Here is a 13,739-nt window from a genome sequence, read left to right as displayed (position 1 = left end):
CCAGTTATAGTGTACAAAGACTGGCCTGAAATTTTTCAGCTATTACTGTGTGGTTTTTTTAAAGTCTGGCCTCCAGTCTATCACCAGTGAACTTCACAGTTAACACGTGGAAAAACAAAATGGCAGGTGGTTCAGAGCTCTTGTTTCAAGCTAGTTAAAAATACCTGATGACTATATTAGGAAAAAAATTTTGTCAGAATCATCAGAGGCAAGTCTTTTGAAATAAATGAAAGGCTAGAAATGAAAACAAAGGCTTATGAAGGTTTTAGAACTATAAAAATTGCCAGGAAAAAGCAACAGTGAAAGTTAAAAAATTCTATTAAATTCAGGTAGTAGTTTTATCTATTACCTACAATAGTTTCACCAGCATGCTCTACCATTAAAAAACTCCAAGCCGCAGATTTTCAGGGACTTGCTAAATTTCAGGCCTGATTCATGAAAGCTTCTATTTTCAGGAAAGCGTTTGCACATAATCATTTTGATTCCAATGGGATTCATGGACATGATTAAAGTTAAGAATGGCTTAATTGTTTTTTCTCAAAATAGATGGATTAAATTAAAAAAGGAATCTCAAAGCAAATAGCAACACTAGCCTACCCATGAAACTGATAGCTGTTCCTCTCTCTGCATTATGAGAAATTGAAATATAGACTTGATCTGGCAGTATCGTAATGTAAGTTTACCCCTGGCTTGGGGAAAACAGTCAGACCAGTAATGGCTGGTGAATGGATGGAAGCCCAGTATCTTGCCTCAATAAGGCGTAACACTTTTTTTCAGTAAAGTGGTTCATCAGTTTGCTGTCTAATGAATAACTTCCCTTTTGTTTCCTTCATTCTTATAGATGAGACGAAACTTTCAGCTGTAGCCAGCCTATCATCATCAGAAGAAACAGAGCTGAGTGAGGATAAAGGTACAGATTGTAAATCGTGTTTCAAAATATCCAGTCCCAAGAGGACATTTCATAAAGCCTTATTTTCCTTTGTCTGGAAATTGCCAAAATCACAGTTAAACAATATGGAAATAGGTAAATGCTTGGGTTTTCATTTACAAAAGTCTTTGTAATGAAGTACTTGGCACCAGCTGTTGTGCTGGTAGGAGAGATGCTGTGAATTCGTAAGTCCTCTTGTTATAGAGGTAATACTAAAATATCGTACATGACATATCAGAAATAAGCCCAAAGCTTTGGCTCGCTGGGGTGACTCACAGGCGTAAAGTTAAGCGTGCACATCTATCTTGGCAATATTAGCTCCCTATTCGATGCTCTCCTGATGGGGAAAAAGAAAAACACAATAGCCATAAACACATCAAGAGGAGACAGGAGGAGATGAAGTCATAATTGGGAGGGAGAAAGTAATGTTTATCTTGTGTAGACTGTGCTGGGCACTCAGATCATTTAGTTTGTGATAAATATTTAAAAGTGTCACGGGGCCAAATGACAGGGAGTTTAGGAAACAAGAAAGAGAGATGATCTAATTTAAATGTTTCAAGCTGAGATTTCTCCTGTGGAGTTGTTGGTTTACAGATAGGAACCAGTGCACAGACGTACTGTTTTTGATACTCTTATGATATCATGCTATTAATTGCTTGTGCCGGTCTACGGTTTTTGGCATTTTTGTGGGGGTACGTCAGGAAAAAGCCTGGGTGATTTATAAAGTGTTCGCTACTGGTAATTCAAAACAGGAGTTATGCTATCTATAATAAATACAGTCCATCAGTACAGCCTTCAAGAAAGACTAATAGAAAATTTTAATGCATTTTACTGAGATAACATACTTATTAACATCCATTAACTTATTTATTTTAAAAGATTTAATGTTTAATTCAGCGTCGCTGCTTGACTCTCTTCTCATTTTTCTAGATAAGTGTGATGGGGTGTGAGATCATGCCCTTTTCTTCCAAAGACACATGCTAGAGAGCCCACATACTTACCTGATTATGAGTTCAAAGCCTTGTGCAGGTTGATTTAAGTGCTCTCTTAACTGATTGATTGATCCTGCAGGGAAAAAAAAGCCACAAACCTTTGCCGGAGCACTGGCTTTTGCTTTTGATATCTTCACAGATTAAGGTCATGGCAAGGCTAGTGGAAGGCAAAATAGTGATAGATTCAGCCTCAGCGTAGTTGGTGATTGCCTGTCATTCATTTCTCTTTTTTTTTGCTGACACTTGGCCTGTTTATGTATACTGTATCTATAAGATCCCCCATCAGATGTGTTTTTTATGTTTCGTAATGTGAGGGTCACGGTGAGGCTTTGGGTTTGGATTTTTTTTTTTGCTGTCTGCAGTCTTACTGAACATCCCAACGTTTTGCTATTGCTTCGAGTGCGTGTTCCTGACTATGAAGCCGGTGTCTTCTGATATGCTTTTCAGTGACCATCTCAATGTGTAACCACTCCAGTTTTTTGACCCATTCCTTTCTCAGAAAATTAGCCATCTTGGTGCTAAATGCCTCACTTTTCCTATAATATGCTAGGAGTATAGTGTTTTCCCCTCTTCTCTTGAGAGGTTGACAGAAGAGATAGTGCCCTGAGAAATCCAAAGGGTAGTTTCTCTTTGATGTCCTATCTCTCCTCAAAAGTAAGATGAAAAGCATCTGGTAGGGGAAAAGGAGCAAGACAGGCTTCCCTCCATATATTTTGTTTGTAAAGTCATACAAGTAGAAAAAAGCAATGGTGGGGAAAAGAACATGTTTTGGGATTTGCTTGCTAGTTTTTTAAATGTAACCAAGAATTTTGAATGATGAGGCTGCCGCATCCACCAGGCAGTGGTTTTAATCCTTATTTCCATTAGTAGATTTTTGACTTTTCAGATTTTAGATTTTGAGTTGTTTTAAAATCAATACTAGTGTTACAAAAAACTTGCTACCGCTTGGGAAATGGCACTTGTACAAAATCCTGGCATTTCTGAAAACACCTGCTGCTCCTGAAATAAATTTCAGCCTTCAAATTGTTTGCCCACTGAGTTAACACAGCTAAAACCTGCCAGGTTCTGGAACATACTCATTTCTGTAGTTTATCTTCAACTAAATGAACTGGATGTAAAGCATTTAAAGAAATTACGTTTTTCCAGTTATTCCATCTAATTACTGTGAAAGGAGGTTTGTGGCAAATAAGTCTAGACTGCATATTCCCAAAATGCATAGTTTAAACCACTCAGAATAGGAGGTTTCCAAGCCTACTATGGAAGTATAGCAGTCTTTCAAATGTCAGTTCTGGTGAGTGCACCAAACAAGTATTTTGACTCTAATTAGAGTTGACTAGTAGTTTTTCTGCTTATTTTTTCTCATATTTCTGGGATTAGAATATAGTAAACACATTGAAATAGTTCCTTATTGCTCTAAATGTGGTGATATTCAAAACAGACCACATGCATCTCTGCTACCATGAAGTTCTAGTATTTTTGTCTTACCCGAGTCGTCATCATCAGTTTTTTATTTTTCAAAAGAAGAGGCGAAGGATGGGAGCATGAAAGGGGACGTTTCATGATAAGTGTGGGGAACAGTGCAGGAATCATGTTTTGAGAGGCTCCGATTAAAATGAAAACCTACTGTGACATTACAAATCTCGTATTAATGTGAAAGTATCTCTCTTCTGTGATTCACAATAGAAGAGACACTGTCCAGAAAAAAGTCCACGTGGGCCCAGTTTGCATGTGGCCTTAGAGCAGATTGAATTTTTTGAATGCTCTGTCTGTCCTCAGGAAAAAAAAAAAGCAGAACAGTCATATTCCAAGAATATCAAGATGTTTGATGTTATGCTGTGGAGGTATCCTCTTATTCCAGTCTGTGCCAAGTTTCTATTTCCACTGTCTGGAAATACCGCAAAGAAATGTTGCAATTTTACCCTTGAAAACTTGCATGCATAACTATTAGCTCTTGGGGGGAGAGCTGACATCTCTAGGCAGCACCTTCGTAGCGCTTCATTACTGTGCATATGGAAGTAGATCCTTTATACACAGCGTATTTCAAGTTAGAGATGCTTCTTTTTATGAAGTGTAAGGGCAGAACAAAGTGATTAAAGTCATTAATGTTTATGCAGCAGATAAAACACGTATCAGACAGGCTGCACTCAGTCTAGTATGCCTCTCCATACAAGATTGTGCTGGGACTACAAACTCATTTTAAATGGACCATATTGTATATAGCTGTGGATTTGTTTGAACCTGTGATTATTTTTTTTTTTTAAAGATTATGTGTACGTGCACATGCGTGCGTGTGTGAGAGAGAGAGAGAGTGTTCTGCATCTTCATCTCAGTTACCTGTCCTACGAATTACTATTTAACCTGATTTAATGGTAGGGCTTTCTGATAGAAAAATGAAAAAAGGAACTGGATTTAGTACAGGTGAAGAATGAACTCCCCATTATGCAATCATGGCAAAGTTTCTGTGCACAATACGCTCATTTTAATTCATTAGTACTTAATAAGAACTGAATTTTCATTTGAAGGTCAACTAAATTAAATCATATGCTAATTAATTTTAAAAATAAAGTAGCGATTAATTATTTCCAGGTGTTCACCAAAGTCTGTGCTCCTGTGGGAGTGCCATTTAAAGCAAGTCACTGTTTTTCTACATTCTCTGAAATGGAGTCAGATTCAGTCAGCTGGAGGGCTTATGTTGTCAGAAACAGAATTAGGTATATGCCTTGGCTAGGGGTTAGCCCTAAAAACTCACTTTGTGCAACCCAGAAGCCTGTAAGTATCCTGCCTGTAAAACATAATGGATATAAAATTCCTGTTTGGCCAGCTGTATTTCCCACCATGGAAAATCTTGATGTCCTGAAGACATAAGTGATTGAGAAGGGGTAAACTGAAAGACAGAGCATTTCAAATGCAGGGGAGCTGTGCAAATCGACGTAAATGAGACATTGATAAGTGGGTGAAAAAGATTGACTGAAATGCCAATATGTTCAAAAAGAGGTGTTTAAAATCAGCTCTTAAGTATATATTAAGACATCTAAATGAATGACCTGATTTTCAGAAGTGCTGAGCGCTCAGCAGCTACCAATGAAATGTTTTTACTTCACCCTTGGGCTATGATTAGACCTGGAAAATTTCAGCCTGAAAAATTTCAATTATAGGTAACTGAAAAAGAACCTTTTTCATAGAAGAGTTTCAACACCCCCAACCGTAGCTGTGGCTCTGCATGCCAGCTACAGTGATAACATTTTTCTCTCCCTTGGTTAGAAGGATTTCTATGAAAGCAAATTGGCTAACACAAGCTAAATGGTGTGGTTTGGGTTTTTTTTCAAACCAGGTACGTAACCATCACCATCCAACCAAGTGCCTATTCTCCTACCACCCTCCACAGTGGTCACCTCGAGCTGTACATGTGGGTTATTCACTTCTCCTTTTAATCTGACCGATCTCTAGCACTGCGCATCCAGATGGGGTCCAGACCATAAACTACTCAAGAGGTGTTTCTGCTCTACCCTTCGCCAGTACAGGCAGCAACAACAGCTGACACTCATCTACCTAGCTGGTTTATTTAGATCCTACTTATTTTTAAATATTAGCTGACCTGGAGCCATCCAGCAGCACTCCTGTCAGTCTGATGTGAGCGTCTGCTCCTTCCATCTCCCCCACTCATCCCTTACCTTCAGCTGCCGCAGCATCTTCTCCTGGGACGGGTCCGACCAAGGCGGCCAGGTTTCTCTCAGCTTTTTCCTTTCCCAGTGCCCTGTACAACAGGGAGCAGCAGGATGCCCACGGTTATCGTACCAGAAGGTGAGGTTAGAGGAGATGCCCTTCTGTCAGCTCAAAGCACGAGTGGGTGGGAGCATTACTCGGTGGACCCCACCTGTGGAGATGAACTGCCTAGTCTATTACCTGAACACTTGCAAAAATATCTCTACAGGTTGTTGCACCTAAAAAGGTCTGTTTTACCTAGCCGTATAAACTTGGGCTCCAATAAATCTAATCTGTCATAAAGATAGATTAAAATGAAATCTTAGTGGATATAAAAATAACATTTAAAAGTCAAAGCTCAAGAATATCTCCCTAACTTCTCATAAATCACCATTTTATAGTACTTCATTTTAACACATTTTCCTCGGTTTATGGGGCAAAAGAATACCCTAATCATGTGGCAGCCTCCGTGCACACCATTACCTGTAATTTTAGACGCCTGCTTGATTTCTTTCACTCTGGAAATATTCCAGTCATTTTTCACAGTATCATGCTTAAAAAATAAAATGCACTGAACCTGTTTCTTTCATAATGACCAGCTTTTTCCCTCTTTAATCTTCTTACAGCTCCCTAAAACATGGTGATTTATCTATGCTGTATGTGGGACCCAGGTGTGTTGCACATTAGAAACGACTCAGTAAATAAGCCATACAGAGACTAGCTGGGGAAGTGAATTTTAAAAGATCATTAAAACCACTTAACATTCAGATCTTACCATTTCTCCTCTTCCTTAGCATTTGCAGAATTTTGTTTGAGCAGCATTGCTTTACACAGTCCAAAAAAAAAAAAATATGAATGGCATGGAAAAGCAATGGGGGTTATGCAGTATTTAGACAAAATGGTGTCTGATTATTGGCAGGAAGGGTACAATTGATAGTTTATTGCAAGCTACGTGGTTTTCTTGGAGCTGAATTCAACATACAGTTGATATATTGGAACAGTGTATATACTTGGGGAGTATTCTGATTGGCTTACTTAAAGTCCAAATATTTTCTTCACGGGTTGTTAAAGGTTGGGGCTAATTCCCAGGTGCATTCAACCACGCAGCCCCACGAGACAGTTGTTTCCATACAATGGAGGGGTGCAGAGCCAGCACTCCTGACATGGACGCTGTCACTGCAGCCACCAAGTAAAAGCAGATTTGAAGGATCTAAGGGATGCTCAGACTTCAGTGAGCACTTCAATGCTTGATGTGCAGTAGATAAAAGTGGCCTATCTTTGGTTCACTTGTGTCATTAAATGTCATGTTTGGTTCATTCATGTGTGATCAATGATGACATTAGGAACTGTGCTCCAGTGTAGTATCAGAAACACTGATTATTTTCAGTCCTGCTCGGAGGAATGTTACCAATTTGTGGTTTTTTACCAAGATACTATTTATCACTATTACCAAGGTAAAGAATGCCCAGTGTGTGTTATCAAAAAACTAAGCACACTGTGCTGCGAAATAATATCCTGACTTGGATTCTCCGGTACCACTTAACAGATAAGTAGAGAAGAAAAGAAGTAGAGAAGTTAGGAGAAGACTATCACTGCTTTATGCTGTTTAAAAAAATCAGAGTTAGTTCCCTACCCAATTAGAGATGAAGAAAGGCTTTACGGATGCCCAGAGCTTTTGTAGATCCTGGAATTGTTTAGGACTATGATACTGGCTTACGCCCAGTTGCATAAGGCTCTACAGGGCTAAGCGAGCACAGAAGACCAGCTGAGCCCGAGGAATACCACTACCCTACTAAAAACTTGCACACAGAAAGTAGCATATCATCAGCATTTCTGGGATTCCCACTGCTGCTTGCCAACTGAAATGGAGGTGGCACTCTTGCCTCATATCAAATTTGGGAACACCATTGATTGACCGGTGCATTTGGTCTTACACTTCTACTCTTGCTTGGCTCAGATTTTCTTCATAAATCTGGGTTTATTCCTTTGCTTTATTTTATTCTTGTTAATCCTAAAAGTAAATCTGTCTTTGGACCTTTTGGCTTGAATATTTGATCTAATATTTGCATTTGAAAAGAAGAAATCTTTGGTATGGTCTTGACCTTAAAGATTTTGAAACTCAGAATCTGCATAGTAATACAACGACTGATTTCTCCTGCTGAAATGAGAGCCGCAAACTCTTACAGCTAGGCAGTAACTCCTGTCCACGTTCTGCTCTTTTCAGAAACACACTTTACAAAAAATATCTTGTGCAGAATTATCATCGTGTATTGCCTGGGATAATTTGGAATCCTGTGCAATTTTTCAGTTGCTTTCTTGAACCCTGGAACAATTAGAAAACTGTTTATGGCCAAAATGGAAGTTTAACACAAAATTACAATCCCATAAGAATAAACTGTGCAGAGCCAGCTATGGGAATGTGTGAAGATGTGCCAAGTAGCATAGGTGGTCTCTAGCTGCAGTGCCTAACGCTGGTGTTCAGCGCAGCTGTGGGGTCAAACTGCCAGCTCTGCCAAAGGGTGGGAGTAGCGACAGCTCCCCACGCTGTGCGATAACCGTAGTTTGCCATAAGCTATGTGATGCTAAGCTAAGCTCCGTGACAAACAGCAGCGTGATGGGGCACATAGATCAGCCAAGCGCGGGGCTCCTTAAACTCCATTTGTTATTATTGACCAAAGCGCGTAATTGTTCCTCTGATGCTGGGGATTGATTTTTGCATGAAATTGAAGTCATTCCTCATTCTAGCAGAAAAGGTGGCACCTGTGAACTGAGATTAAAGCACAGGTCTGGGAGTATGAAGTACTGTGCAATAGGTGTAGGGTAAGATAGCTCTAAGGGTCTGATGGGACAGAGCCGCATGCACCTCTCCCGCCCGTAGCAGGTAATATCACACTTTATCATCACTTTTGGCTGTTTGAAGGGCTCTGTTCGGGCCCTGGCTGCAGGGTTCTTAAGGCAGAGGACTTTTGATTCCAGCTTTGTCAGTGCAGTTCCTTCTACAAACATGCCACTAAATCATACCGAAAAAGACTATATTAGTTTAGGGAATGGGGCTACAGATGGTACAAATCTTGGTTTGTTTGATATCCTGAAAGCTTTGTCAAAAACTTCAGCAAAGCTGGGATTTCACTCAATGGGTTTAAAGTTTGCTTGAAAAATTCCCTGCAGATTTTTAGTGCCATTCCCATTTATACCAAGAGGTCCTTCAGCTTGCTTTTTGATTAAACTTGGAATTTGATGAAATTCTACTTTATTTTGGCTCTGATTCGGGCTGATAGGGTAATCCCTCGTAACTCATAGCACAATGTGGCATCCTATTAAGAAAGGCCAGCGCAGTGGTCCAGCTGATAGCAGTGAGTAGCGTTTTAAGTCCACAGTAGGGTGAAAAAAAGTGCAGCAAGGGCAAATTTTAGCAAATTGTACATCAGTGAGATATTCTGCTTTCAAACTTGGATTTATAAACTTATTGTCATGCCACGAAAGAAGGAAGAAGCTGTGCAGGTAATTAAATATTTGCCTTGGGGGATTATTTGCAGTTAATTAAAGCCACACACTTTCAGTGCATACCTTTTCTACAGATTATTAAGTTTGGATCAGATGTTAACAACGGAGCTTTCTCACTTACCCATCAGAGATTATTCTTGGCAAGTTTCAGGAACAGAGTTTTACAGGGGCATCCTTTGGTATATTGTAAGATTTGCTCTGCTGCATTGTAGAAAGGGACCTTCCAGACACAGATCTGTAACAAGACTGTCATAGCGTAATTTATTATCATGCACCATAGATCTTTTGGCACTGTTACTTAAGTTTTCCATCTAGCAGCGTTTTAGAAAGTGCTTCAGTCTGGAACACAAATAGTGATTACCTGTACCGTTGTTATGACCTCAAGTGTACTTACCCCTGTAGTTTGCAGAAATGTCCAGTTAGATCAGCAATGTTTTTTAACAAGGCTCAAAGAGAGCTCTCTATGCAGTGAAAGCTGTGTTTTATGCAGATGAGCAGAGCTAAAACGGGTGGCTGTGTTGCTGTGATTTCCTGACTGCGGTGGAATGATGCATTTCTCCATCCTCACGCAAAAACTAAGGAGTGGCTGTTGTCAGAAAATGTCATTCGACACAACCAAACAGTGCCCTGTGTTTATGAAGACTGCAGATAGCATAGCGATTGGACTTCATGTCATCTAATTTAAACCTCACTGTGCCACTGGTTCAGGGTACGGCCTTGGGCAGTTCATTTTGCAGTCTCCCCCAAAAGGAAAACCAGTCTTGGCCACGATAATGACCTTGGGAGTTCTGTCATCAAGTGAAATGAGGCTAGGATTTGCACTGGGATTTGTAGGACTTAATGTTTGTCAAGCTTGTGGAAGTCCAACCATGAAAAGTGCTGGCATTGTTCTAAATAAATAACAAATCACTTTATTTATCAAGTAGGTGGTTCGTGCTGTTTCTCATAGCTTTGTGCCACTCCGTTCATTAGAAATAAAACTCTCAGTAGCACTGCTGATTATTCTTACGCGTCCTTTCTTGCCAGCTCCTTGTTTAAGTTTGGTACTGCAGGCAAAAAACTGCTCAGTAAGTGTACAGATTTTGAAATCAATTTGAATAATTGAAACCCATGAGTATACTTTTGTAGTATATAAGTCTGTAGTTAAACAGATAGAAAATCTGTCAGCGTATCAGAATGCCCAATATGAAGCTAGGACCTAAGGGCTACCTGTGTCTGAAGTAACTACCAGACTTTGCCAGCATGAAAACCACTGCAGGATTTGTTTGTTTGTGTGTTTGCTGTTTCCTCAGACTCCCTGAAAGACTCCAAAGGTGCATGGGAGAGTGACCCAGTGCATCCTGTGGGATGTGAACAAGATCAAGCCAAAGGTAAAGTTTTGTATCAAAATTCTTTAAGACAGAGATAATGAACCAGTTGGGAACCTTAGTTCTTCCAGTTTCAGCATCCAGTGGTTTTCAGCCTGACCTCTGCTGCCTTAAGAAAACGCTGTCGGCTAGGAGAAGCTGTGTGCCAACCAGTTGTAGTGCAGTAATCTCTGGTGTTGCTGGAAAAGACACGCGTCTCCAAATATGTGGGTTTAACCATATTGATCGTGGGTGCATAGCATTGTTATTATTGTCCTTTGTTGTTGTTGTTCTAAAAGCCTGTGGGGTGATTCTGTTCCTTCTGCTAAGTCGACTGTCAAGTGCAAGTGCTTTGCAACAGCTCCTGTGAGAATCAGTGTGTCAAGGCTGAGCTACAAAAGAAGAAAAACAGAAAGTTGATTCAGGGTCAGTTTGACCATTTAACATACTTAATGCATTCAGGTACAGTTTTGACCAGCCATTTAACATACTTAATGCTTAGAGTTTCTTAAGTGATACTTTCATATATAAAATAATTCCGTCATTGTTCATTTAATAGAAAAAAAAGCAGTACTTGGCCGAAAAGGACCGTGCTATATGTTAGGTTCATGTCCTGTTTTGACGACCTTGCCGTTGCCTGCACGCAGCCATCATGCTGATGTCGTTTTCAATTTGCCATGTTAACAGGACAACAGGATGTTTCTGCAGAGGAGGAGATGAAAACTGGGGCAGATTCCCAAAGCTCCTGCATGGAAATAGAAGGTACCGAACGTGCTTTGAAACCAAAGAGCAAGATTAACAGGCAAAACCCCTAGTTATTGCTTAGATATTATTAGTAGTGTTTAAGTTCCCTTTCTTTCTCCATGCCTACTAAGCTAAATCTGTGGAGCTGGATCTTCTTATGGTAACTCTAAATTCAACCCTGAGCAGGGGAGTGTCTATGGATTCTCGGTGATAAAAGCTGACTTTTTAACAACTGCAACTGTTAGAGAAAGAAGCGAACATTGCATTTCTTATTCCTGATGACAAGCACTTCAGCCTTGTACGTTCGGAGCACTGAATGCTCTGTCCCCAGTCCGGCAAAACACTTGAGTACGTGTGTGTCTGGGCTTGCGACGAGTCCCGGTGAAGGCCCATGCTTGGAGCTAGGCACGTGGGGTTTTTGTGCTAAATCCCAGAAAGCTCAGCATCTTGGAGGATCAAGGCCTTGCTCTCAACTACAGCCCCTTGGATTTCCCCGAGACAGCTTTTGTATCTGTACTCTTGGGGAAAAGAATCCTTTTCCTCTGCTAGTGTTTTTAATGGTAATCTCTCTAGTGTATGTTAATCCTTTTATGTCTGTTCTGAAAGCCTTACTGTTCATCTTCTTTGTATCAAATTTATTCAGAGCCATTGTTGAACCAAGAAGACACAACAGAAGTTGAGATACCTTTGATTCATGGTGCAGAGGAAAAAGAAGGAAAAGAAGAAGGAGGTGAGGCTACTTATAAAATAGATTGAGACAGAGAATGCTGCTGGGCTCATGTTCTCCTTTTCTATTGTGAGGAAACATGGAAAGAGGACATTAAAAGCATTGTTTTGGTTTGGTTTTTTTCCTAAGAAAAATCCTTTTTTGTCTATCCTTGAGTGTTGTTTTGATGGATTGGACTTGGATTTACATAGGAAAATAAGTGCAAAAAAGTGCACACTCAGGTTCTGAAGTGACTTTAAAATAAATACTCTTCTCATTGTTGGTTTCTGCATTAAAGTGCATAAGGCTGATTAAACAACCAATTTATGTCCATTTAAGTACCCCCTTGATCATGTACACTAGAAGCGTTGAGAGTATTTACAATAAATGGGTGTGATAATTATTTGTGAGGTCGTTAATAGAGATTTAACTAGTAATTAACTAAAACTAGTAATTCTGATAAAGAAACCAATATTTGAAGCAGGAACACAGAGTCTTGCTGAAGCAGTAATTTTTTCTGGAATTAAAGTATTTAAATCCTTAGGAATGTTTTTGCAAAGAAATGCAGAAGTTTAATTTTAAGTGTTGGACACTTCTGGGAACCCTATGTTCAGCTCACTATTTGTACCAAGGCACATGGTTATATAAAAAAACCCCATAGTATGTAAATAATTCTCTAATTGTAAAGTAACTGCAAGTTAATAATTATATGGTCATTTGTAGAGCACAGGGATGAATTTCACAGTTCCAAATTAAAATGCAGACATGATTTGTATTGAAAATTCAGGTCAATACTAACTGTGTTGTCCTAATTATGAACTCATTTTCCTAGCCACATTGACACCAACTTAATTGCAAACGTGTGTTAGCAATATTGACACTTTTCTTCACTGCAAACCCAGGTTAATAGAACCTCTTTGTTCATATACAGCTAAACAACATTTCCTCTCCTTTTTTTTTTTTTTTTTCAAATTGCCTATCCGAGTTGAGACTAATCACATCTCTTTATTATCAGTCATGTTAATGGTATCGTTTTTGTGCTTTATTACTGATGGTGAAAATAGAATTGATATAATCCTTACTTCAAATCCAGGCAAATGGTATTGCGCTACCTCAGTTGCAAATCCAGGTTATATAATACAGGCTCACTCTGATTGCAAATACCAAAGTCGTTATGTTAATTTCCTCCTAATAGAAATTATTTACATTTTATTTTATGCCTCATCAAAAGCAAGTTGGACAAAATGTACTTTCATTATTTGTACATTTCCTTCTCTTTAATACTTTAGTGTCCCCTACAGCTAGTCACTGTCATTTAGTTCTCAGTGGAGAGATTATATTTCAGCATCTGTTCTACCTACTATTAAAATATGCAACCTTAAGGAAACGAAGGTAATGTCAGAAAAGGGTTGTTCTTGGCACTTTTCCTTTTCCTGCCCCTGATTTAAAAAGTTCAAGTACTAAGTAAAAGGTTCTTTCCAAACATTTTGGAACGTGTTCCTACCTGGGGGCTCAGGTATTGCTCCTGTACAAGATTCATCAAATGCAAAGCTCGTTGAAGTTCATAGAAGGACTCTCAATGATTTAAGTGAGCTTTCAGTCAGTTCCATGGTAAGAGGAGATGATGTGTTGAGGCTACATGCAGGATAACAGCACTTGGGTAACTGCCTAGATATTCTGTTTAGCTTCTTCTGAGCATACTGTCTTTGGGTCAGGGAAAATAAATGGGTGCTTTTTCAGGGTTTTGAGAAGGGAAGGAAATTAAGGCTTTCCCTTGCTTGGTTTCATTCTTACGGGTATAAGAACATGTAGAGCAC

At 39.4% G+C, this 13,739-nt stretch overlaps 1 protein-coding gene across 4 annotated transcripts in view; it reads left to right on the top strand.

Annotated features, from left to right (window-relative positions):
• Positions 1-13,739, top strand: part of MACROD2 (mono-ADP ribosylhydrolase 2) — an 899,949-nt gene that overhangs the window by 850,337 nt on the left and 35,873 nt on the right. For all 4 annotated transcript variants that reach the window (XM_075496893.1, XM_075496891.1, XM_075496892.1 and 1 more), the window contains exons 13-16: positions 842-910; positions 10,419-10,496; positions 11,160-11,234; positions 11,860-11,946. In XM_075496893.1, coding sequence (XP_075353008.1) covers positions 842-910; positions 10,419-10,496; positions 11,160-11,234; positions 11,860-11,946 — 309 coding nt within the window. The remainder of the gene's footprint in view (positions 1-841; positions 911-10,418; positions 10,497-11,159; positions 11,235-11,859; positions 11,947-13,739) is intronic.

This window comes from Mycteria americana, chromosome 3, assembly GCF_035582795.1.
Source record: "Mycteria americana isolate JAX WOST 10 ecotype Jacksonville Zoo and Gardens chromosome 3, USCA_MyAme_1.0, whole genome shotgun sequence".
Taxonomy (NCBI): Eukaryota; Metazoa; Chordata; class Aves; order Ciconiiformes; family Ciconiidae; genus Mycteria; species Mycteria americana.
This window is presented reverse-complemented; position numbering and strand designations above follow the sequence as displayed.